The sequence below is a fragment of the Alosa alosa genome, chromosome 21 (genome assembly GCF_017589495.1).
Source record: "Alosa alosa isolate M-15738 ecotype Scorff River chromosome 21, AALO_Geno_1.1, whole genome shotgun sequence".
NCBI classification, from domain to species: domain Eukaryota; kingdom Metazoa; phylum Chordata; class Actinopteri; order Clupeiformes; family Clupeidae; genus Alosa; species Alosa alosa.
The window spans coordinates 1,090,920-1,117,332 of NC_063209.1; the positions used below are offsets into that span (position 1 = coordinate 1,090,920).

At 40.9% G+C, this 26,413-nt stretch overlaps 1 protein-coding gene across 3 annotated transcripts in view; it reads right to left on the bottom strand.

Moving 5' to 3' along the window:
- Positions 1 to 20,660, bottom strand: part of phykpl (5-phosphohydroxy-L-lysine phospho-lyase) — a 57,164-nt gene extending 36,504 nt beyond the window's left edge. For 2 of the 3 annotated variants that reach the window (XR_007192149.1, XM_048231275.1), the window contains exons 1-3: positions 20,454 to 20,660; positions 20,242 to 20,360; positions 3,927 to 4,086 (exon numbers count right to left, since the gene is read on the bottom strand). Coding sequence is in view for 2 of the 3 variants with exons in the window: in XM_048231275.1 (XP_048087232.1) it covers positions 3,927 to 4,086; positions 20,242 to 20,360; positions 20,454 to 20,512 (338 nt within the window). In the remaining variant the exon portion in view is untranslated. The remainder of the gene's footprint in view (positions 1 to 3,926; positions 4,087 to 20,241; positions 20,361 to 20,453) is intronic. The other variant, XM_048231277.1, reaches the window with a different exon arrangement.
- Between the last annotated feature and the right edge of the window lie 5,753 nt (positions 20,661 to 26,413).

The window sequence follows — 26,413 nt, forward strand, 5'->3', positions numbered from 1 at the left end:
GCAATGAGGGGGCCAAGCAGATAAACAGTTGAGCAGGAGTTTGGATTGGATTGGACTGGACTTGACTGTGTTGTGTTAGATTGGATTGGAGTTGATTGGATTGGATTGGACTGGATTCAAAGGTCACCGAATTTATTGTGTGTCCTTAAGATGTACTCCTAAGACCACATACCAAGTTTGGTTTAAATCGGTGAAAGTGTTAATAAATATAGCGCCCCTAGTGGTCAAAGCACACCAAATTAATTGTGCATCCTCAGGATGTAGTCCCAAGTCCACATACTAAGTTTGGTTGCGATAGGTGAAAGTGCTAATCATACCGCCCCTAGCGGTCAGATGTCCTTAGGATGTGTTCAAGAATCAACGTACCAAGTTTGGTGTCAATACGAGAAAATCTAACTGATTATAGCGCCCCTAGTGGTCAAAGTACACCAAATGCATTGTGCGTCCTCAGGATCGGGTCCCGAGTCCATGTACCAAGTTTGGTTTTGATACACAAAGGTGTTACTGAGATATGAGCTAATTTCCTGTATCTCCCGCCCCCGTAGTGGTTGAAGATCACCAAATGTATTGTGTTTCCTCACGATTTGGTCCCAAGACCATATACCAAGTTTGGTTTCCATATATGAAAGCATTGCTGAGATATGAGCCTACTTCCTGTGATTATAGCTGCCCCCTAGTGGTCAAAAGACTCCAAATGTATTGTGCATCCTCAGGATGGGGTCTCAAGTCCATGTACCAAGTTTGGTTTAGATATGTGTAAGCATTGCTAAGATAGGAGCCTACTTCCTGTGATTATACACAGTGGTCAAAATTTACCAAATTTCTTGAGAGTCTTCCTAATTGGGTCCTGAGCCCATGTAACAAGTTTGGTTTTGATACGTGTAAGCATTGCTGAGATATCCCTTCACTTCCTGTTTGGTGGCTTCGCCGCCAATTTTGATTGGCTGTTACGGGCAAACGGTTTTAGGTTTTGAAGACAAAAAGGGATAACTTTTTTGAGGCTTGGACCGAAGATTATGTGTGTCAAGTTTGGTGTCAATCGGACAAACTTTGTGACCTGTGAAAACTTTTAGGTGTTTTTGATTAAATCCAATATGGCGGCTGGATCAATTACGTTGAGGTCACAAATTCACATATGTCGGACTTAGGACCTCCCACAGTATTAACAAACACTATTAGTACGTTTTAATTCCAAACACAACACCCGTTACAGGCCAAAAGGTAATTTAGCTAATTATAGCGCCACCTATAGGTCAAAAGTCATGATATTTATTGAGCCTCCTCCTTATTTGGTCCTGACCCCATGTACCTAGTTTGGTTTTGATACGTGAAAGCTTCACTTCCTGTTTGGTGGCTTCGCCGCCAATTGATTAACAACGGGCGAATAGTTTTAGATTTGAAGACAAAAAGGGATAACTATTTTGAGGCTTGGACTGAAGATTATGTGTGTCAAGATTGGCGTCATTCGGACAAACTTTGTGACCTGTGAAAACTTTTAGGTGTTTTAGATTAAATCCAATATGGCGGAAAATCCATCGTGGCGGAAAATGACGTCATAGGGTGCGTTGGTCTCAGCTTGGTCTAAGGATTCCAACGATACCTCATATTTGACAATCGGGCCAACGGGTCAAAAGTTACTTGCATGAACGCACGTCCAACTTTGGCCTTTTTACCAGACGGTTCTATGGGCTGCCATAGACTTCCATGACGGAATAATAATAATAGGAAAACGTAGAAACACACTGGGTGCCTTCGCAGTTTGGCCCCCAATAATCAGCACACACTAGACAAACACATAAGGCAAAAAATGCTGCGTAGTCGCCAGCGTTCCCCTAACACTTACACCACCCACCTCACCCGCAAGGCGACCAAAATTGTGAGTGATGCAAGTCACCCCGCTCACAATCTGTTTGATCTACTGCCCTCTGGGAAGAGGTACAGAAGCCTTTTATTGGCTTGACTTTGCACTAGTATTTTATTGACTGTCTATGCACAATTTCAACCAAATTTTGCTGCTCTTATTTTTTCATTATTATATGTGCCCTCTTATTTACTTATTTACTTACTTTTTTGTTTACTTGAATGTTATGTTTGTCTGTGGACTTAAATTGGTAAAATATGTCTTGTCTTCACAGTGGGATAGTGAGAAACGTAATTTCGATCTCTTTGTATGTCTGGAACATGTGAAGAAATTGACAATAAAGCTGACTTTGACTTTGACTTTGACACCAATTGCCTATAAACACCAAGCCTATAAATCCCGTAAAACCTTGCCTATATCATCAATGGGTCCTAAAACCAAGGCCTGTGAAATATATCTGTGCAAATCTCCTGTCACCTGTAACTCCATGCATTTATTCTGTGAATGGGACTTGGTGCAATATTGGTACTTTACACACTAAATGTCCATATACTTAGATATTTCCACATAGATTTTTATGGTCCTACTAGCTACTGCACACACAATTTCAGTTGCATGAAAATTACACAAAAATAAACACGCCTTGTTTTATCCTTATTATTGTCATGGCCTTTTGCTTTGGAGACTTCACATTTTGGGACAACATTAACAAAGGATTATATTTCTAGAAAAAAGACTGATTGATGGCAGGTGTGTCACAATAAAGGAATTTTGAGACCCTCGATATCACTTTTTTGCATGTTCTTTCTGAACTAGGGACTTCTATAAAACCAATGAGACTCTGGTACAAACTTTTAATGATTGAATCGTACTGATGTTTGTCTTCCATTCTACAAAGTTTGGTCAGGCTAGCGGCTTATGTCCATTATCATGTCAAAGCCCACCGCGCCCATGGCCCATTGATTTCCTATGAATAGCTGGCAAGGAGTGGTTTACGCTTCCGCAATGCACCTTGGGAAGGCTCCGCGGCCATTCGAAAAGAGCGTTGCATCAAAAAGTTGGGCTCTGCTGAACTTTATGCAAATGAGAGCGGTTTGCGCGAGGCGGTTAGCCAATGAATACATCTTCGGTAAACAAGTTCTCTCCCTCTCTCTGCACCCTATCAAAAAGACCTTGTTGGCGACCAAGACAGAAGGTAACCTGACTCTCGCCAGATGAATTTCGTTCCGCCTAGCTCCACTCATCTGGGACCAATCCATTGGAGTGTTGCTTCAGAAGGCTGGGCCTAATCAAAAAATGCTTGCATATGATAGAATAAGCCCCTTGTCCGTCATCTATTGACGTGCTACTTCAACCACTCACATCGAAGCCAACCCGTGACGCTGATAACAGTCTCACAGTCGCTTCTACGCTGTCACATCTATGAAACTCCCGCCCTGCGTCCTGATTGGCTGTACCATAAAGTCGGTTGCAGAAATCACTCTCAATGGAAGAGGTCCCAGATGGATGTGAGTGAAGCTAGGCGGAGCTAAGCGGAACGAAATTCATCTGGCGAGAGTCAGGTTAGACAGAAGGTGCTTTGGAGGAACATGTCAGTGATATTTGTGAGTGTTTCAATAACAGATGTTAACAGTATTACGTCTGAAGTAGGCTACCTCCACTTTAGTAGCCTACGTAGCTGGCATTGTGTAATTAGATAAAATAAAACGTTACACCATACACTTTAGCCTATACACGCCCACAAGTGGCGACAGGGGAGAGGGCTAGGCGTCTGCAAGCGTCTACGCGCCGCAATTATGGACATGTACCGTAGGAATAATACTTTTTAAGTTATGAATGTCCAAACAAGACCTCCAAGGCTTTTTAGAGAGTGTAAACAATCAAGGGCAAAAAGACTATGAAAACATTAGCGTTGAACATTGTGTAGACAAACTTTGAGAAAAATCAGAGTCGGTGCTCCAACAATTTTCCTGGATTTTGTCTGATTTGACACGGAATGACTCATTTGTATTGTAAGTGCAAAACATTTTGGCTGGAGGTGCACACCTGCTAGTAGTTCACTTACCCGGAGTTGACAAAGTAAAAGACACAAATCTTATCAGGCAAGGTGGCAGAAAGGCGGGCTGCATAGGTGACTATGTTATCATGCAGGAAGCGGGTGTTAGTGTTCAGAAGCTCCATTTGAGATGTGGCAGCTTGAGTGACAACAGGATGGCAATGTCCCACTGTTCAAAATGAAAACACCACAACATAAACACACCATAAATTAACCATAAATTCATAGGAACTATAATCTTGAGACTTAAAGAAGAAATTTAAACAGACAAAATGTGAAGCATTATTTAAATTAGTTTTATTGTTTGAGGATGCGTCTTCCCAGTCTTTGACCCTAAGTTTTTCGGCGATGTATCACTGGCAAAAATGGTAGAGCATGCATAGTATTGCATGAGAGAATTGCCAGAGAATTGCCAGTGGAAGGTGTGATCAAACGCAATAAGTGGGTTGAGCCAGGTTGTATTCAATTAACTAGAAAGGCAATTCCAAGGAATTACCAGTGCATGAAAATGCAAAAATTGTTATGTAAAATATCATGTATAGTTAAAACAGATAATGCAGAGATGGTTACTAAGTTATTGATAGGATAGACATGGTGGTTGAATAGTTTAATGCAGGTTGATAGTTTACAAGTAGACAGTTTAAAAGTTGAATGTAGATAGTTTAAAAGTTGTTGATATACAGATAATTTAATAAATGTTGATAGACACATAGTTTAAAGATGCCCTGCCACACGTATTTCATTACGTTGTTGTAATGTCTGAAGTTCTACCATGGACTCTAACATTTTTTGTGGAAAAAATGCCTTGGTTACCTTTTTTTAAGCCATTCTAGCGTGGTATTGACAGCCTGCATGAAGACTCGGCTCGATTTGCGCCAGTTCTCATTAACCCTTTGCAGACCGCACGTTCTAATTTCGGTACCCCAGTTCCGATGACGTTCAGTCTAATAACTCCGCCATACCCCAACCAATTTTATCAATGAAAACTTCCTCAAAAACGTCACATCATAGGCTTTCTGGCGATATGATTAGTTAAGGGATTTGTGGCGCGAATTACTTTTACTACGTGAAGGAAAAATCAAGAGTTGATGTCTCCCTCCACTAGAGGAAAAACAGCAGGAAGCACTATGCATCATTGATCTTCACGTCGTCCAAAGGAGAAACTACTGGATCATCTGAGGTAAAAACAAGTATTTTTATGTTATTACTACTTATCCATGTTATTACTTCAAAATTGTTTTTAAAAGTTATTTTTCCTGGTAATTACACCTTGTATGCATGGCCGTAACATAATGCGTGTGTGTGTTCACTTCAGCTGATATGACAGCTTGTATTTTAGCACACCGTAATCTTTAGTAAACTCATTATTTTCAGTCATTTTTGGGGGTTACTATATGTCAACCAAGATTACAGACCTACTAGGACTGAAACTTTAACGATTTGTTCTATTTTGAACGATTGCTTGCTTGTGATCTGATGATACAGCAAACTAGCTAAGTTAGGTAACGTTAGCATCAGGAGAGGCTGCAACATGTCCTTGACGCGTAGTTGCGATAAAGTTCACTCCCCTGCTTCATGACTGGCAACTTTATGACAAGTACACCTAATCGGTATTTTATTGTCAAATAAACCTTTCATTCCTTCGTAATATGTATAGCACAATTTACAGTTGTTTGTAGCCAAGTTGCTTAGCTTACTTAGATAGAAACATCTGACATGAATGACAACGTTAATGTTATGTTACCGACGTGAGTGTGTTGATCACCGATGGTGTAACGTAAGGATTTTATTCATTGACTGCTGTTTTCATTAATACATGACTGAAGATTTGTTAGAAATGTGTCTTAGTATTGTTTAACTTTAAGGCTGTAAGGTTTGCTGCTACGATTATGAGGTTTTTGGTTGGCTAACTATGATGGGAGCTCATACACCCAAGCCTACTCGTCGACATATAATTTTCTAAGGGGGTGTTTTGTCTTTACGCAACTGCAGTAGCCTATGTACGGTGTGTGTATGCATACGCTGTTTAGATGTTTTCTGTCATATCTCCTGACTCATGTTCATGAATCAATGTTTGCTTGTAAGCTGGTATGCTATGTATAGTTTAGCCAAGGCAATAACACTTATAGTGAGCTCTGAGACTAATGTTACCTCTCCAAGCAATATTGGAGTCCTTTAGTGACAAAAATACTTTTAGTGAAAAGAGTCATGGTTGGTGGTGATTAAGATTATGTGGAAGTAATGTAAAATAAAACTAAACAACCTATTCACTATCAGACCTGTGATTTTTTGTTATTTTAGATGGAGGGAGAGAAGTACGTGCAACTGAGGTGAAAGCAGCTGATGGCTGACCCCAAGGACCACGATGGCACGATGGCATGGACGGGTAGTTTCTGGATGAAGAGGAAGACAATGATGTGCTAGAGGAGGAGAGTAATCTCCCATTATCCTCAGATGGGTAAGCATGTTTGTGTGTGTGTGTGTTCGCCCAACTGGGCGTATGCACATTTCTGGTTGTGATAAGAGTGTTGCTTATAACAATAATGACAGGGATTATAGTGATAATTGTTTGCTTAGATTTGTAATTCAATTTCTAATTTTCTTATCTGACAATTTCTTTATTTTGAGCTTGGTCAAGTCCCATGTCAGGTAGAAAGCATACACTTTGCCTATCCTTCTAACACAGACAGGGACACCAACTCCAGTAGCATTTACACCTCATCGTCTGCTAGGCTTAGATGGACACACACACACACACACACACACACACACACACACACACACACACAGACACACACGCCACAGCTGTGACAACACACACACCACAGATCTGGTGTGAATCTTGGCGCTAGTGTATCACCCATATGTGTAGGGCAAATGATATCGATAATTATATATTGTATCAAAATATATGCTGTATGGTTGTTAAATGTATTGAATTTCTTCTAATGTTTTAATTGTTTATATGTGTGAATGTGAATTGATGCTTTGTTATGCTATAATATGAATTGATGCTTTGTTCATCATGTTAAAGTATTTTGTTGATCTTTGTTATACTGTTGTCTTGTCATTCTTGTAGTTCTAATAGTTACTGCTTGTTTGTAAACATATGTTTATGTTATTTACCTGAAGTTGTTGTTCCTGATTATTTAATGAAATTGTGAAAGACTTATCTAAATAAAATGATTTATTTCCTTTTTCGTAAACCTAACACATGTGCCAGTGTCTCTTATTCTTGTTTTCATAGTAGAATGAAGCACACAGAGAAGCAGTTACCACCTGCCTAGTCTTTATTTCAGCCTTTATCTTTCCTCCCCACAATTGATTTTGCCTCCTCAGAGTACAGTAAGACATCCTATATTTAGCTATGCATCATGTTTTTATGGTAAAACATCTTATATTTGTTACATGACCATTATATCTGTGTATTTTTGGTCAGATGTCAAACCAGGAAAGGAAAACATCCTACTCTTTAAAAATTCTACTTGTTACTGCGACTTGCAGTTATGAGTAAATTAATCATAACTTCTGAACCAAAGATGATAAATTGATTCTGTTTTTTTCACTGAGGAGAACACAGCACTGTCTATCTTTCACACACTATATCTACAATAGACATTAGGTGAAATGTAAGATTCATCTTGACAAATTGATATTTTTAGTTTTTTTTGATGTTGAATTTTGAAGGTATTGTTTAAAAACAATGTGTGTTACCCTCAAACTTATTAACTATGATATGTACCATTTTAAAGGGCTAGTTCTCCTGATTACAATGGTGGGTATATCTTATCTCTGTCATGTAGCATGGCCACACAATAAGCCTTTTTGTCTCACAAAGGGCATCAAGTATGAAAAAAAAGCGGAATGTTTAGTGGCCGCCTGCAAAGGTCTAATAAATTTATCATAACTTTTGAACAAAAGGTGATACATTGATTCTGTTTTTATCACTGAGTAGAGGACAAAATTGTGAATCTCCCATACACTCTAAGTTTTTCTCTATCTACAACAGAAATTGGGGGAAAAATGAGATTAATCTTGACAAACTGATAGTTTTGTGTATGTGTGTTCTCCTCAAAATTATTAATTATATTTTATACCATTTGAAAGGGCTATTTCTCCTGATTATAATGGTGGGTAAATTATATCTCTGTCATGTAGCATAACCACACAATAAGCCTTTTTGTGCCATAAGGCCATCGAGTATGAAAAAATGGAATGTTCGGCGCGGTCTGCAAAGGGTTAATATTCAACGAGCTAAGCTGTTTGACTCTGATTGGCTAACAGCTATTAGGTTTCGTCCATAACATGACAGCCGTTATCAACTAATTTTAGCTTCATGGCATGAACTTAGCTTGGCTAGCGAGTGCTAGCATTGTTCAAATGTGCATAAATAAAACCTGCTAGGCTAGCGAGTGCATTAAACCTGTATAACATAACACTTCCTTGAGTTGACAATTACGTTTTAATTACAGACTGCATTGATTGTAGACTGCCGCGATAGTAGTAGGGATGCACGATACATCGGCGGCCGATATATTATTAGCCGATAAGTGAAAAAATGAAAATATTATTATCGGTCCGATAACAGAATTCTGGCCGATAATTTGCCTACGTAAGGTCCGTCTGGCTACACTGAGCTAGCCTACTTGAGCTTGGTTGGCTATACTTTTTTCCTCAATATAATGTCAGCGGTGTGAATGTATTTCACCACTCTAACAAAATCTGTGGATATGCGTTCATTTGGGAATCTGTGCATCTCAAAATCCTCTCGTGAATAATCTGCCATTTAACCTTAACAGAGCAGAGCTCAGCCCTATCTAGAGCCGTCTTGTGCTGGTGTGTTTGCACTTTACCGCGCTGGTATTATATTTGTATTACTTTAGCTTGGGTTTTGTTATATTTCCTAGAAATATGCTAACCATTCGTGCTTCAGTTCCAGACAGGTCATCATAATAAGTTATTAAAACCTTCGGGGCTAACGCCTTTCATTTCTGCTGCAGCAGGTTGTGCGCAACAGAGTAGACGGACATAAGATACAGTCTGAGGAGTTGCAGCTTTATTCAGTTACCCGCAGTTGAACCTAAACCTAAGTTTCCCTCACAAACTCTGATTTGGTCGCTATACTGTAGCTTATTCCAAGCTGAGCCGTTTATGAGCGTTTAGTCCTAAATGAAAACGATTCAAACTCTCTAGCCACTCACTCGCAATTCACTGACGTCAGGTTCACTTAAAGGAGCCACACATACTGTAGGGCTAGGCTACTGTTATGTTGTTGACTGCCGTACTATTACGGACTATTATGAGTTCTGTCCAGGGCTTGAAAACGAAATTATTTTTCAAACGTTCCGTTCCGAACGGTTCAGGTAGGCCTATGTTTAACGTTTTCGTTCTTGCATGCGTTCCGCCACCAACATATCGGTCCTGAACCGGTTCGGAACGCAAAATATCGTTCGTTCTTAAAGTTCTGGCAGTGTTTGGCGGGCCTATCAAGTCTATTTTTGTGGACTTTACCTTAGAATAGACGTACTCATTATTTCCCCTTGATTTAGCCTATACCGTAGCTATGCCCAAAAATAATAAATAACAGGCGGCATCCAAAAACATTCAGATGGGCTATCCATCCCATAGCCTACAGACTTACTGTAGGCCTAACCTATGCCTATAAATAATTTCTTATCAAAAATATTTCTGAATATGTGCTAAACTCCTTACCTGGTTGTAGCCTAAGTTTTATCCATATGGAGATCTTCAAAGGCTTGCGCTATAATTCCAACCCTGTTTATAAACGAACCTGTAATAGGAAGTTCCAAGGCTCTCCGTAGACGGGCTCTGACGCGGCGCGACTATCCAAGCACGAGGTTGTATTCCTATGTTCTACCACAACGGTGCCTGTGAAACTTTGGTTCTGCTTACAAGACAAATTAATGTTTTAACGATCTATTCCACGACCACCTAGTCCATAAAACAAACGAACAAAGGATTTAGAGAAATTTATATTGTTTTTTCTGGTGAGGATTTGAGATTGCATTGAGTATTTTAAATAAAACAAGATTTCAAAATGGCTTGCATAGTTTGTATAGGATATTAATGTGCTGTATACTGTTAAGTACATGCCTATATTGGTGGTCCATTTGTGAGAAACACTTAAAGAAGCACTATGCAGGTCTGGTTATTCCTTCGCTGTTTCTGGGTTTTCGCCGGATTTGGGCTCGCAATTTTCACTACACAATTCCCCCTCTGGTGAGGATTTGAGATTGCATTGAGTAATTTAAATAAACACAGTGTCTATTTACACCCCTGGTACAAATAGTCTTGGCCACACAGCTGTGACAAAACAACAAAAAGACGTTGCTTACATGCACAAAAAACATGGTGGACATTCTTTTTTTCGTCAGCAGAAAGTGAAGAATTCTGAAAGGTTTCGGCACTAATATCTGTTCAAATTAAGTTTTAGATTGAAAAGTTGTGTTTTATTTTCATAATCTTCGTTTAGTGAACACATACAACCATCAGTTTGTTAGTTAACAGAAATTTCGTGAATATGATGCTCAGGCCTATAAACTATAAGTTTACCTGCAAACACTCTTCTGTGGAAGTAGTTAGTGCAGTGGTCACAGACATGGTTTAGTACATGGGAGACCGGGGTTCGATCCCCGCATGATACCTTTTGGCAGAGTGAGTGCGCACATGTACCAACGTCTCTGGCGAGAAGGTGCGCGATTTAAACAAGAAATCGGTTCTCAAACGGAAAATTGCAACAATTAGCTAGTTCACGCACCAGGGTGTAAATAGCATACATTACATTACACCAGGGTACAAATAGCATCCACTTCTAACTATACGTTGATGCAAACAGCATACACTTATTCAGAGTGTCTATTACACAGCTGAGCTATTCACACCCTGTGATGTAGCAACAAATAACCTGACTCTCGCCAGATGAATTTCGTTCTGTCTAGCTCCACTCATCCATCTGGGATCGATCCATTGGAGAGGTGTTTCAGAAGGCTGCCTTATCAAAAATCCATGCATATGATTTGGATACGTCACATCTATGAAACTCCCCCCCCCTGTGTCTCTACCCTCTTCGGCTCTACCATAAAATCTGGTGCCGAAATCACTCTCAATGGAAGCGATCCCAGATGGATGTGAGTGGAGCTAGGCGGAGCGAAATTCATCTGCCGAGAGTCAGGTTAAGCAACATAAACATGTTGCTCGTTTTTTTTTTATTACATTGTGTGATCAATATGTCAGAGTAAATGCACAGGGGTGCAAATAGCATACATTGATATTTGTACCAGATGGGGTATTAATAGAACACATTGCTGTGTGCACCGGGGTACGAATAGAATTCACTTCTAATTGCACCAGGGTACTAATAGCACTGTTAACTGTACCAGGGATGCAAATATAGCCTTACCCTTAAATAAAACAAGATTTCGAAATGGCTTGCATAATTTGTAGCTATTAATGTGTTGTATACTGTTAAGTACATGCCTAAAATTGCGGTCCATTTGTGGAAAAACACTTAAGACAAGTTAAAACAAATTGACTATGAGCTGCTGACATTTTAAACGAAACGCCCACACATGACTGAAGAGGGGAGGCAGCGCGACTATAGAGTACGCCTGTTTGAGTCGTGATTCACTCGGATCTTTCACCCGTATCTTTAAATTAACCCATGAGTCGCGAGTCTCTAGTATCATTAACTCGGATCAGTTGAGTCCTACTACAATTCAATCTAAAACGATAAACAGCGCCACACACAAACCTCTTGCAACATTAGCTAGCCTACTAGCCATCATAGCTGCCAAAAATTTAACAATTTCGTAAGTAGGATAACCACAACTCCACAAATCAACTCAAGCGACTGAGTGAGCAGGCAGTCTGAGATAACTGGTTAACTTCCCGCAGAGCCGGGTTAGTCGGATCAGCCGGCCGGTTAGGCTACATTGAGTACGAGTCGGCTACGGCTACGTTGTCATGAGTGGCTGTAGATGAGCGAGTAGCTCCTCCTCAAAGTGAAAAGCAATTCCACAACAAAAGCCATTCTTCACCTCTTAAATAACATTCAATGTTCTGCATGTAGCCTAGGCATACTTTAGATTTGGTGTATAGATGTAGCATATTAAAACGCAATTAGGTCGCGCAGCCAGTCCGAAACATTGCACGCTCTTAATGGAGCTGCTTTGTATACCCGGGTTAGTCGGATCGCTGGGCCGGGCGGTTACGTTATGAGTGCGAAGTCAGCCCGAATCAGCCGGGCTAATGTTGTCATGAGTGGATCAGTAGACGAGCGAGTAACTCCTCGTCAAGGTGAAAAGCAAATCCACAACAAAAGCCATTCTTTCACTTTTGAAATAACATACAATGTTCTACACGTAGGCATAGCCTAGGCCTACTTTTAAATGCAATTAGGTCGCGAAGACAGTCCGAAACATTGCAAGCTCTGTATGGAGCTGCTCAGGCTAGCCGGGTCAGTTGGATCAGCAGGGCGGGCCGGTTACGTTGTTATGAGTGCGAGTCAGCCGAATCAGCCGGCTACGTTGTCATGAGTGGATCTTTAGAGGAGCGAGTAACTCCACGTCAAGGTTAAAAGAAAATCCACAACAAAAGCCATGCGTTCACTTCTGAAATAACGTATATTCTGCACGCATAGCCTACTTTAAAATGCAATTAGGTCGCGAAGACAGTCTGAAACATTGCAAGCTCTGTATGGAGAGTAGGCTAGCCAGTCGGATCAGCCAAGCGGGCCGGTTACGTTGTTGTTATGAATGCGAAGTCAGCCGAATCAGCCGGGCTACGTTGTCATGAGTGGATCTTTAGAGGAACGAAAGTAACTCCTCGTCAAGGTTAAAAGAAAATCCACAACAAAAGCCATGCTTTCACTTCTGAAATAACATATATTCTGCACGCATAGCCTACTTTAAAATGCAATTAGGTCGCGAAGACAGTTGCAATGTCCGAAACATTGCAAGCTCTGTATGGAGTTGCTTGAGTAGGCTAGCCTACCTGGGTCATTTGGATCACGCTGGCGGACCGGGTTACATTATGTTGTTATGAGTGCGAAGTCAGTCGAATCAGCCGGCTACATTGTCATGAGTGGATCTGTAGGCGAGCAAGTAGCCTAGTTTCTACTGCGTGTCAAGGTGATAATAATAATAGGCCTAATGAGAATAGTAGTAGTAGTAGTAGTAATAATAATAATAATAATAATAATAATAATAATAATAATAACAATAATAATAATTTAGTCACTGCAGGGCATTTCTAATCCCCTGTTTCTATGTCTACATTGAAAGTCAATTGCTTAGGCTAGGTTAAGACAGTAAATAAACAGTCTAGCTCAAACTGCTTTCTTTCCCGTGAGTGGGTGTAGATTTTGATGCTATTATATTAGGCTATTTTATATTATATTATATTATATTATATTATATTAGGCTACCTAACATGAGATATATATATATATATATATATATATATATATATATATATATATATAGATATATATATATAGATATATATATATATAGCTATGATTAATAGGCTAATAATATTAGTTGCCTAGTAGGCCTATTAGCTGCCTATAATACCTATTAGAATAGATTCCTGGTAGCCTACTATTAGTATATAGTATTGGTAATAAACATTGTAGCAGAGTAACATTAGACCTAGGCAAATTTTCTATTGTTAACAAAACAACAACAAATAATTAATTATTATAATATAGGCTACCCTCCCTGTCAATAAGATCAAAGTTTCTGAACATGAGCACCAAAAAGATGAACAATGTGTGGATGCACTTTGACCAGGAGACCAAAACTCTTAGGCTAAAATGCAAGTACTGCAAAACCTGGTTTCAAATCATGGAGGATCCACATCCAACATGAGAAGGCACTTAACGAAATGAAGCACCCCACTGCACTGCTTGAACGTAGGACTGAATTTCTTTGCGATTTAGCAATACTGACTCAAGTGACTCAAGTGACTCGTTCAACCCGGATCAGTTTAGTGACTGACTCAGAATAACCCGGATCCTTAAAAGGAATCGAGTTTGACAGGCCTACTATACACAAGTTATTGAGCCGTTTCCGCTCTACATCCTGAACTTCTTCCGTCGAATGCAATCCACTTCCGTTCTGGCGGGCTGGGTTTGTTTTGCTAGCTTGTTCCGTTGCCGACGGGCACTGATATCGCTGTGACAAAGAGGATATAACCATTAGCTGCTACAACATGAAGAAAAGTGGTTCGGGAACGGCGTGTGCTGTAGTTGGTTGTAAAACTCGAAAAGCACCTGAACGAAAGTGGTTAGATAGAGAGTGCTACGACCACAAACCAGCTACTTAAGAGGCAATGTCCATGCGCTCCCATTGTTTTTCGCAAGCCTGATAGCGACTTGGAATCAAGGACCTGGCTGAAGGCATTGAATGTAAAGAAACCACCACGCAACGTTTTTGTTTGTTCCCATCACTTTGTGGACAAAAAACCAACCAAGGATAATCCTTTCCCAGAGTTGTGGTTGGGATACAATCGCACTACCCAGCCAAAGAGGCGCCAACTCACCCAGCGGACAACTGCCTCCCCAGATAAAGAAACGCAGACTTGAATCTGAGGGTAAGTTCAGCAACTTTAGCTATGAAGCTGAAAATACTGTTAATTATGAAGAACATTGCTACCGGTATTTTGCTAAGGCAGTTGATTGTTTTGGAGATGGGACAAATAATGCACACGATACATCATTAATTGTGTGTAATATGTGTGCGTGCATGTCTTTTACATCATAAATACAATGCAAGGTGGCAGGCTGTTGTGATGATGGTTGTGTGTGTGTGCAGTGAGTGCAATGTTGTAGTACAAATTTTGTCATTGTGATTATTAGAGAGAGGACTATGTCTGCATTAATTTGGCTCCATCCATGTTTTCTGGTCCCCTTACTAGATGCTCCTGAAACCTGTCAGCCTGCCTGTGAGGCCGAGCCTGCTACACCAAAATTTCGAGATGCCCAGACCCAATGGGAGGATCCGTCACATGTTGACCACACGCACTGTTCAACAACACCGCCGTTAAAGTAGACAAGGCCACACAGTGCGAGGCAGAAATGGGTCCTACTGTGACTAGCACCACGGTCATTGATGATGCTAGGTCCCGCTGTATACAGGAGGCGTATGGTTAAATTTTTCACCCTAGTGACGGTGTTGTTGCCTTTCAGTAAGCCATCAATTACCCTTCCTGTTGTTGACCAAATCCTAATGACCTTGATTAAGTTAAAACTACCTAAAAAAAAAAACCTAATATTAGGAGATATTGCTCACCGCTTCAATGTGTCCACATCCATGGCAAGCATTGTGATTAGTCACTGGATTGACGCGGATGGGTGAACAGTTCAAAGTCCTGATCCTATGGCTTCCAAGAGAGACCATTCGCCACCATGCCCTTGTCGCTTCAGAGGAACTACCCTCGAACCACCTGCATCATCGACTGTGCCGAAAGTGCCATGCAGAGAGCCACAAACCATGACTCAAGGAGTGACACTTTCAGCCAATACAAATCACGCAACACTGTGAAATATCTCGTCGCTGTGGCCCCTAATGGGCTTATCATGTTTATATCTGACGCCTATGCTGGCAGAAGCAGCGATAAGTTTATCACCATGGACAGTGGGTTTCTAGACTATCTGAGGGCTGGTGATGAGGTCATGGCGGACCGTGGGTTCACCATTCGAGACTTGCTTGATGAGAGAAGGGTCAGTTTGAACATCCCTGCATTCACCTACAGGCTAATCAGTTGACAAATGAGGAGACGACACGCACTGGTGGCTAGTAGCCACGTCCGCATACACGGGGAAAGAGCAATCCAGAGACTGAAGGTCTTTAAGATTTTATTCCAGACCGTTCCCATCAGCATGGCACCGAAACTGGACAACATCTTAACCATCTGTGCTGGCCTAGTTAACCTGAAGAGTCCACTGATTAGAGTGCCTCGTGAGGTTTAGAATCTTGCCTTATGTCCCAGTCTACCAACACCCAGCCATGTTGTTCATTAAATACAGATAAACACAATAAATACTGCATGCATTGTATTTTTTTAATATTATATATGAATATTTTTATAGTGATGTAATTGTGTGGGCTTTTGTATTTTACTTTTTAAATACCTGTTAGAATTAAACATATGATCTTTCTTGTTGAAGCCATTTCTTTAGTTTCCTCAAAACAATTAATTAATCCAGTGTTATTTATGTACAGTATGAGCTTACTATGAATGATAAACTGTGTTAACAGAAATTGTAGCCCTCTAAGGAACATAAGGCCTATCATTCATGATCGTAGTTCAGTGCAATAATGAAATGAAATGACATCAAACTTTATTTTACTCAAACAGTACAGGCACATTGATATATTGCACAGCACAAAGATATCATGTAAATTGTGCATTATGTAAATAACGGACAACTGTTGGCTCCTGTGGGCATGACCTAAATAAGGCAGTTTTATATTATTTTTCAAATGCTGCGATATTTACTGCAGAACTTTAACCTTCCCTCAACAAAATCATCAACAATTTTCGGGAGCATGTGGGCAAAGTAGAATGTGCGCAGCCTTATGATATGGCCCTGGACAAATTCTTGGTCGTAGGGTACTTCGATTTCTAGGTGCTCAGTTTTGTTCCAGATCACCAACTTGGAGTGCTGAAGCCCTGTGCAGTGCATCCCAATTTGTACCTGCATGTAGTAGCCTTTTGACCATTGCAGGCAATATGGTAATCTACCCTATCTCCGCTTTGCCACAGTTGTGATTTCGCAGTTCTTTGTTGCCAAAAATTCTGCTAGTGACTTGTTTCCCATCACAGGTGATTTGATCTCCAACAGAATGTCTTTGTTTATCACTCCATCGGGAGATGCTGCAAGCCACGGTTCCTTTTCGCACACCACTAAGCCTTTGGTTTCAATGCTGTTGCCCAGAGTTTCCAAATAGTCCCTTGCAAGTTCCTCCCCCTCCGCTCCTTGACGGGTTGCGGCATTGCCACGGAAGGATGGGTGTAAGTGTTCTGACAAAAACTTGTCAGGTGCCGTGGTTGAGCGAATGGGCACCTTTCTAGCCGTGCTTTCGCTGTGATGCGCACTCCGCCGCATCATGCCAGACCTGTTCTTTGCTCTGTGCTTTTGTAACCTTCTCAATCTCCTCAAGCTGGGCTGTGGACATGTTAATGTATTCATCATAGAAGGTTCTACATTTTACACAAGTCAGTGGTGTGTGGTGCTCATCATGGGTTAGGAGATGGAGGCGTGGACATGGTGTTGGCTCGGTGATGGAGGAGGTATTAGCATTAAAGCAGAGCTGCAGGAGGCTACTCCCAGGGCAATTGAAAAGTTCTGCCATTGGTGAGGCAAGTGCGTTCTTCCTCCATTCTTCATGATTCCTAAAGAGTGTCACCTTCTGTGCCGGTTCTGGAGTGGTAGAGGATGGCTGTGAAGTTGGTGGCGGCTGGTAGAGATCCTTCCTGTTGTGTCGCTTTGAAGCGCATACTTCATCTTCCTCTGACCAGCATTTCTTTTAGACCCAGCATTCCACTGGTTCTGTCTGTCTGTGCAGGCAAGCCCAGTTTTCCCCTGTCTCACAGCATTTTCTACCTAGAGAGATATAGTAAAAACAGTGCATAGATATTGTAATGAGTTCACTGCAAACATGTCATATGATATAATATATTGCACACATAGCCTACAATGAATATACAGAACATTGGGTTTGCAGAAATGCACTTTATGAAGAAAAAATGCATTATTATCATCATCATGGCACAAACACACTTTGCACTCTAGCCAAGTAGCCTATGATGTAGTTCGATACCAACAATAAACAAGACAAGGCCTAGGCTACAATGGTCAAATAATCTAGTTACCTTCCACAGGATCGCAGCTGAGTGGGAACAAGATCTCCTGGTCCAGGAACACACGCATATCCCGCAGTTTTGACTTCTCCAGCTTCAGTTACCAGCACCCAAGCATTATGCCAATGCATTGTTCAAACACTGGCTAGGCTCTACATTTGCTTTCAGATAAACAAAACGATCATGTTTGTATGACATGACACAACCGACTTTGTTGCTGTGCAGGTATTGATATGCCTCGGAGGCTTTCAGATTGTCCATTGCTTTTCCATCTATTGCTAAGGATTGCACGGGCAGGGAGCAAATCTTGCTGTACGTTATGCTGGGCCACGTCGTCATGTTATCCTCCCAGTTCTGCACTGAATTCGGGTGGGGGAGAATAACGCCATCTCCAGTCAAAGTGGTAGAACCGTGATCCCAAGCTAGCATGGAAATCGCTGTGTTTACACCGGCAGACGCTGCGCAAACCACTTCCGGCGGAAATGAAACCGGGGTTTCGCGCGTGAACTTGTGTATAGAGCTGCACAGTCCCGCCCACAGCCAAAATGCGGTTAGGTGCAGGATGTAAGATTCCCATTCATTTGTCCCATTGACGCTTGGAACAATTCGTATCTAAAGAGTTTTACAGCATGTCTTAGGCTAACCAGCTACGGCATAACTCATAAGCATACAACATATCATTTCGAGTGAAAAAACGAAGAGAGAATCCAAAAAAAGGTACAAGACTGTACATATTTTCATTCCGAGTGAAGGAACTACTCATCCCATAAACCACCGCGTCTTACTGAATAATATAGGCAAAATCAGCGCGATTTATTTTGCCATTGAAACCATTTCCAACCGGCGACAGCACGCGAACCCTTTCCTCCAAACAGTGATTTTTATATAGTGAATGTGCAGTTAATAGCAGTTATTTCAGGAGTAATCGTGTAAATAATAGTGTTTTGATATTGAATTTTATATTTATCATCGTGTATTTTATATCGTGTGTGTGTGAAAGCGGTTAACGTTAACGTTAGCAACATGGTGTGTCATACCTGACTGTCATCCTATGCGGTCATCACTGCTCAGTCGGGCTGATGCATGGACCGGTGCATGGTCTGCTCTTGGACCACCATATTCAGTTTATTAATTTGCCGTGAATTATTACACAAAATGTTCATTAAATGCACGAAGAAGTATTCCTAGGTTAATGATTGATATGAATCATACAGTATGAAGGCTACAGTAGCCTAGCTAATGTTAACTAGCAGCATTAACGTTACCAACCTCCCTGCTTAACTCACCACAACTTTGTAGGTCTTGTCCCTCATGCTGGCCCTGACAAAACCCACAAGCTGACAGCGGACAGACTACAGTCAATAATGTGACCCCATTTAAAGTGGCTTTCACCCCTTTGGACACTGACTAAAACATAATATATTTCATACCTGTGTTGCAGCATGTAGGCTAATGTTAGCTGCATTATGTAATGACATACAATCTCGGAAATGCTAAAGGTTAGCCTGTCGGCTACCTGAAAAGTTTGAGTGTTTGAACTAACATTTACAGTGGTCTATTTGATAATGTATTGGCCCTGACTAATTTCGTGTGATGTATAAACCACAATCCTTGTTGATACAAGTACCAATATTCGTCAAGAAAGTTTTTAATCATATTAAGATTTTCAGTAAAATACTGAAACCGACGTCACGTTCTGGCCGGTAACTATGGTAACCCAGCGCAGCCATATTGATACTCAGTGAATGAAGTACAATGGAGTATTATGCACTTTGGATATCTTACGTGATTGTAGCCGTGTCTAAACAACATAAAAGCTCATCAAAATGCGTCTAAGATGCAAAGGCATATGGGGCAGGACTTGGACCACAAGAAAAGGCGCGATATTTCGAGAAATTACGGATTATTGGCAGTGCAGATCCATATGAGTTGAGTGAGGGAGACGAAGTACCAAGTTCAACCACAAGCGCCCCCCTTCCTCTGATAACTTCTGGCATTATTGTCCCTTCTCCCTGGTTTTTTAATAACTTTTGGAAGTCGATACCTACACCAGATGTTTTTCTCAGTCTGACCTATTGGTACAACCTAAAACAATAACAATTAACCATTTTCCTTGACGATGTTAGGGATTTACTTCAGTGCCTAATGCTTTCTAATGAGGCGAGTATCTCCAATATGGCGATGTCCAGATCTGATGCCACGCCGTGCAAACCCCTAATTGTATAGTACTAGTGGATCAGCACCGAGTTGTAACTTAAGGGCTAAAAAGTGTCTGGAACGCAGCATAAGTCAACAATCGTTTTCTCATGGGAAGACTCCCCAAAACAAAGTTATAAATAAATAAAACTGAATTATCTAAACCAAATTTGTCTATAGCAACATGTTGACATGCAATTCATCTTCTATCAAAATTGTAAGAAAAAGAGGGACACCCTACCGTGCTGCACGTTACTTATACAATCCAGATATTCCATTCCGTTTTCGTCATACAGATACTGTCCTCGAGCCTTTAGGATTTTAATCGGGTCGTGAGGAAAAAAGAGGCGACAGGACTGCCTAAGGAACACAGAGATCGTCAGGTTTTCAGTAAGTTACTGTGTTTTTGAATTTATCGCCGTGACAGTAATATGCAACAAAAATGTAGCCTACCCAATCAATCTACTCCGCATTACTAGCGTTTTTTCTTTGTGGTAAAGTTCAGAGGCCATGGTGAACACTGACAGTGCGACACTGTAACCACTCAAGAAACTAAACAAATTGATCAGCCTTCCAAAATCCAGATCCAGACCAGAGAATGTCTAATAGACGGGCTCTGTCCAGTCCATAGAGCAGTCCAGACTTCCAAGCTTCTTCTTCTTGAGTTTTTTTCTCTCTTTTGCGGATTAGGCCCCATTCAGCACATTATCGCCACCTGTAGAATAAATGAGCTCACTTCAATTTATATTCTGGAATTGACCTTTCGTGAGTGTTCTAAGACCTTTAGATAATCTTATTCATTACATTGCCAACCAACACATCACATTACTCAAATTTTTTTTTATTTTGGCAATAGCCCTCTCTACATGCACCCTATGCTTTACTATACGCTTTGTTTCAACAACATCACCAGCTGGCATCTGCATTTTGGACTTTGCAAAGGGTGGCATGTTTAACTGAATGCCTATTGAATTAAGTTTATCCTCTATTAGAAATCCTTTGTCTGCCATTACACCATCACCCTTATGCAAGTACCCTTTCTCAATACATTTTTCCAGCTGTGGAGTGATTCCACACTGTCTAACAATTTCCTTGTCCGACACGGAGCCTGTGTAAAGTGTTGATGTAAACATCACAGTGCCACAGGGGTCAGACGCTATAAGTGATTTTAAAGTATTTGTGCTTTTGTAATTTGAATAACTTTGGCTTTGTAAAACAAGAGAAGTCGGGCGTTCAATTTTTAATTCAGTGCAGTCTTATAGAGCAAATGTTGTTGGATAGTCTTCCTTATAATTAGTGGGCATGTTCTGTGCAATAATGTTTTTATGGGGCAAAATGGGCAATTCACCTAGTATGTTGTACATGTAATGGATCCACAAATTGAAAATATTGCTAGCACTTTGTACACTAAGGTTGAAGGACAAGGAAAGGTTTTGCAGATCTGCATTATGGCGCAGTTTCATTAAAACAAAAAGCAGCTGGCTGCGTATGGGCATCTCATCAGTGTTTCTGTCTTTTCTGATGTATATGGGACATTTCAATAGACTGCTCAGAGGATCTTTTGGAATGCCAAATATGGCACACAACTGATTGAAGCGGTCATATGTAAAACCAGTGCTGTATTGGAACATTTTAGGACTATGATTATCTTGTAGTTCAGGTGTTACCATCTTGTTTCGGAGTGTGTGTACATGTACTGTCAACCTTACAATATTTTTTTCTTTTAAAACCAATTTCTCCCTTTTTCATTTTCACTTTTCATTCTCTTCCTCTAACTTCTTCACTCTCTCCAGGTATTGTTCTTGTTGTTCCAGGGCATCCTGGTGTTCAGACTCTGGAAGTCGCTGAAGATTCTCTGGAAAGACAAATAGTTATACATCATTTCCTTCCATTTCATTATATTTACCACTTTTCTTTTCTTTCTTTTCTTTTTCACAGCTTCCCCTCGTTACTAACACAGAAATACCTACTGATGGAGAATATTCATCAACAACCTGAATTTCCTAATTTCCCTTTACCACCCAACCCTCTCCTTTCACCACAGTAATGAGTCAAATTGCCATGCAACGCTACAACAAATTAACGATGTCATTACCAGCTTGTAAATTATTAGAATATAACACCAAACCTCAAAGTAGAACAATCCTGTGGTTTGATGCTAGATCACAGCGTCTTACAGCAATTGATTTTAAAAGAAAAACTTGCAACAAGCCTTAAGCACAAATCAGCAGTGCAGACCAAGGCCATGAGAAGGGGCTTGGCATTAGAGAGTGTAGCAGCAACAAAATACACAAAACTAAGTAACAATATTGTGTTACCCTGTGGGTTTGTTGTAAATCCCCATGCCCCACACATTGGTGCTTCGCCAGACTATAAAGTAATAGAGGGAGGACAGAGCAACAGCCCAGAATATGGACTTCTTGAGATAAAATGCCCTACTAAGGACAGCTTTGAAACCTTAACTTATCTTGTGAAGGTGATGGGCCAGCTTGGCATTAGTGGTTTGAAGTGGTGTGACTTCTTTGAACTGTGTGTACAAAACTACCACCTGGAGCGGATATGCTTTGATGAGGCCAAATCAAGCTTGACTCAACAAGAACAAGCTTTTTTTTAAAAAGTATATATTTTTGGACTTTTTGTGCCTTTAATGCGACAGGATAGTAGAGGGTGACAGGAAGTGAGTGGGAGAGAGAGTCGGGGTGGGATCCGGAAAGGACAACGGGGCGGGAATCGAACCCGGGTCGCCGGCATACAGTGCAGGTGCCCCAGTCAGTTGCGTCACGGCCGGGGCCAACAAGTACAAGCTTGACTCTTTCTTCTTCAATTACTACCTCAACTAGAGGGCAATAAATATCACTTACCTTTGTCAACACTAGGTAATCCGGAGTTGGTCTCTCATTTACGAAATGCTGCAATGATAACACAACGCGTTGATCCTTGTTTCGTAAGAGTTAGAGATGGCTGCTCTTTCGAAACAAGAACTATATGGCTTCGCCATATTTAGAATGATAAATCCTAGGCAAAAGTTAAATGGTGCAATCAATTAATTGTTTTGACCAGACCAGAATAGATATTGATAACGTTAGATAGCTGTTGGTCTGCTGCAGTTAGCTACAGCTAGTTATCAGATAACTAATACAGCTGCTACGTGAGTTCATTCGGCACACACTACCCATTTAGCAAGTAGAGGTTGGCCCAACGTTGGATCAACTGCGTCAGAGACGTTGGCGTTACGTCACCTGCCAACAACGGGCCAACGTCACTTTGGCCGTCGGGGACACAACGGCATAGCAGCCGTTGGCATGACTTTGGGCCAACGTCATTTTTTACATTCATTAATTCGGTTGGCTTATGACCAATTGCCAACGTTGGCCTATAACAAATTGCCAATTTTAGCCATGTTTTATAGTTAAGCATGACATTTGAGCTTCTAGGATCTTACAGAAGTCCATTCATAGCTTATATGTCATAAGGAATTAAAACAGACAGCAGTTATAACCTACAGGTAACAATTTAATTTATTATAAACAATACAAACAAACAAACAAATAAATAAACAACTTAAGTCGTCGTCATCCATGCTGCTGCTGCTGTCCCTGGACACTGGATCATCACCTGAAGTAAAGAAGATGTTCATTAGACCTACAGATTGGCAGACATTTGGCTGCAGGTAATGTTTGTTTGTGCCTCCTAATAAAGTTGAAGGGAGTCAATTGGCCTACTTTTTTTAATTGTTGGATGTGTTTGCAACACCATGTTGAGAACGCATTTGTAAAGAATACATGTATTGAATGATAAGGCTGCCATGATGCAGAGCTACAATGTAGGGAAGTTGAGGACAGAAAACAATCATATTAGGTTGATTAGAATTTCTGTGATAAAAAGTAAAAGCGCTTTAGTTTTAGCTCCTAATGCAGAGCTATAGACAGTCAGCGTGTGCATGCGTCCTGATCAGACCTGTATGATTCGCTCAGTTGATAGCCTATTCAATTGAATAATAATAATAAAAACAATAGTCTAGGCACATAAACAAACTAAGTAATAATTGAATAATTTTTTCATAATGTATTAATGTATCGTAATGTAATACATTTCATAATAAATTATTGCAGTTGTTTCGTTTTTTATTCAAATAGAATAACCTGTGCGGGAGTAATGCATTATCACAAGTAATGTACTGCAACACCTGCATGTCATGACTCATTGTGTCTTCATTTCTTAAAAGCTGAAGGATCATGAAGCTTTGGCTGTGCATACCTCCCTGCTGTCTCCCAGCTCTCCTCTTCCTCCCTCCACTCCTGTCACCACTGCACTTCAGCCAGTTTTTCATGACTGCCTCACAGTCACTGGCGGTTATTTTCTGATGCACCTGAACAGGTAACAGTTTTTTTTTAACTCTTGGCAATGCAGTACAGCAGTACAAAACTCATTAGATGCACACTCACAAGATGCTTATGTCAGCAATAGAGTGATTTGGTTACACACCTCGTAACACAGCAGTGATCTTAAAGGCCGCAGCCAGTTGAATTGCTGTGCGAATTTGTCATCCAGGATGTGGCGCAGCATTCGCCTTACCACATCCCCGGGGTTGCAACCACCCAGGGTTGCGAGGTATGCAGTCTACAAATAAGAACAGAATGAATACTAGTGTTTTAGAAAGATTAGATTAGATTAGATTAGATTCAACTTTATTGTCATTGTGCAGAGTACTAGTACAGAGACAACATAATGCAGTAGACAACGAAATAACTTGCTGTGATTTACAGTTAGCATGAGCTGGAAAATTAACAGTGTTGGTCATTTGGTCTTTTGAATCAGGGCCCAGGGGGCTAATATTTCTGATTATAGTGAACCAATTATTAACAAATTGTGACCATAAGTAAGTAAGTAAGTAAGTATTTAATTGTCTCTCTCTCTCAATTCGAAGAGAGAGAGAAATTTGTCTTGGGCACACAAGGAGCATCGGCGATACATACACAAAGATTTTTACATAGACATACATAACCCCCCCCCCCCCACAAAAACCATTAGAAAAACAAACATAGTTTAGGCACTCCAGCGCATGCACACACCTGCTCACACACCCCATACCCCCCCCCCCACACACACACACACAGCTCATCAGATAAATACTAGTATAAAAAGAAGATTAAGGATGATTGCACTTCCACTAGTTATTGCACTATTGCACCACCAGTTATTGCACTATTGTCCCACCATGGTACTAGGGATAACTTGAATCTATTTAGCCTACAGAATGGGAGTCGGTATCTTTATCCCAGAGGCAACAGCTCATACTCCTTATTTAGGACATGGGTTGGGTCTGTGGCTATCTTAAAACCTAACTTCCTAACTGTGTCCTCAAAGATCTCCTTTAAGGAGGATGGTGGCTGTGTCCCCATTATTTTCCCTGCCCTCTTAACAAGGTTCTGGAGCTGTGCTTTGTCTTTTACGGTCAGGTTGCAGAACCATGTTGTGATGCCATAGCGTATTATGGACTCAATAGTAGCTCTATAAAACAACAACATAATGTACTTATCCACACCATGGACCCTTAGTCTACTAAAATGTAGCCTCTGACAGATCCTTGAACAAACGTACTCCACATGAGAGCTCCACTGTAGCTTACAGTCCAAAGTAATACCCAAGTATTTAAACTGAGTGACTTGATCTACTACCTGTCCTTTGATGGACACAGGCTTATGATCATCCACACCCCTGGGATCAAAGATCCTCTTTGTCTTTGTCACATTTAAAATAAGGTTGTGACCGTCCATACCAGGGCTTTCTTTTGTGGTTTGTCTTGTAATAACTCCTCAACTCTTATGAGGTCCTCATGACATGTCATTGGGAATCTGTACTCTTCAGACAACTGGCTGGTGTTCTGCATCGGTTGTCTGCTAGTAAGAGCCTGCAAAAGCAGGGTGTTCTGTCGAACCTGCACCTTCAGCTCCTCCAGTGCCCGTAGTATGATGTGATTACGGTCTGTAGGACGGAAACGATTCACAAGTTATTGTCTTCATGCTTAGCATACAGATTCTTAGTATTCTTGCTGAAATCAAGATGTTTGTGTACCAGATTGCATAGGGGTAAGGGGCCTTGGTGGTGTAGCCGATGTTGATGGCTGGAAAAGGCAGGAGTGAAGGTAGCCAAGAGGAGGGCAGGAAGGTAATTGCAAAGCAAAAGATTCACTGAAAGAAAATGCCATGTGGTACACCAAAATGTATCTAAAATGTGGAGAATACAATGCAATCAAGCATTTTGGGCGATGTGGAGTCACAAGCTGGCAGCAGATTAAATGCTCACGAGAGAGAAAAAGATGCAGTTTTAGACGTGACTGAAGCAAGCCAGTCGATAGGCCTATAGGCCCGACGGTAATTGTAAAGCAATTTACAAAAGTTTCACTGAACAAA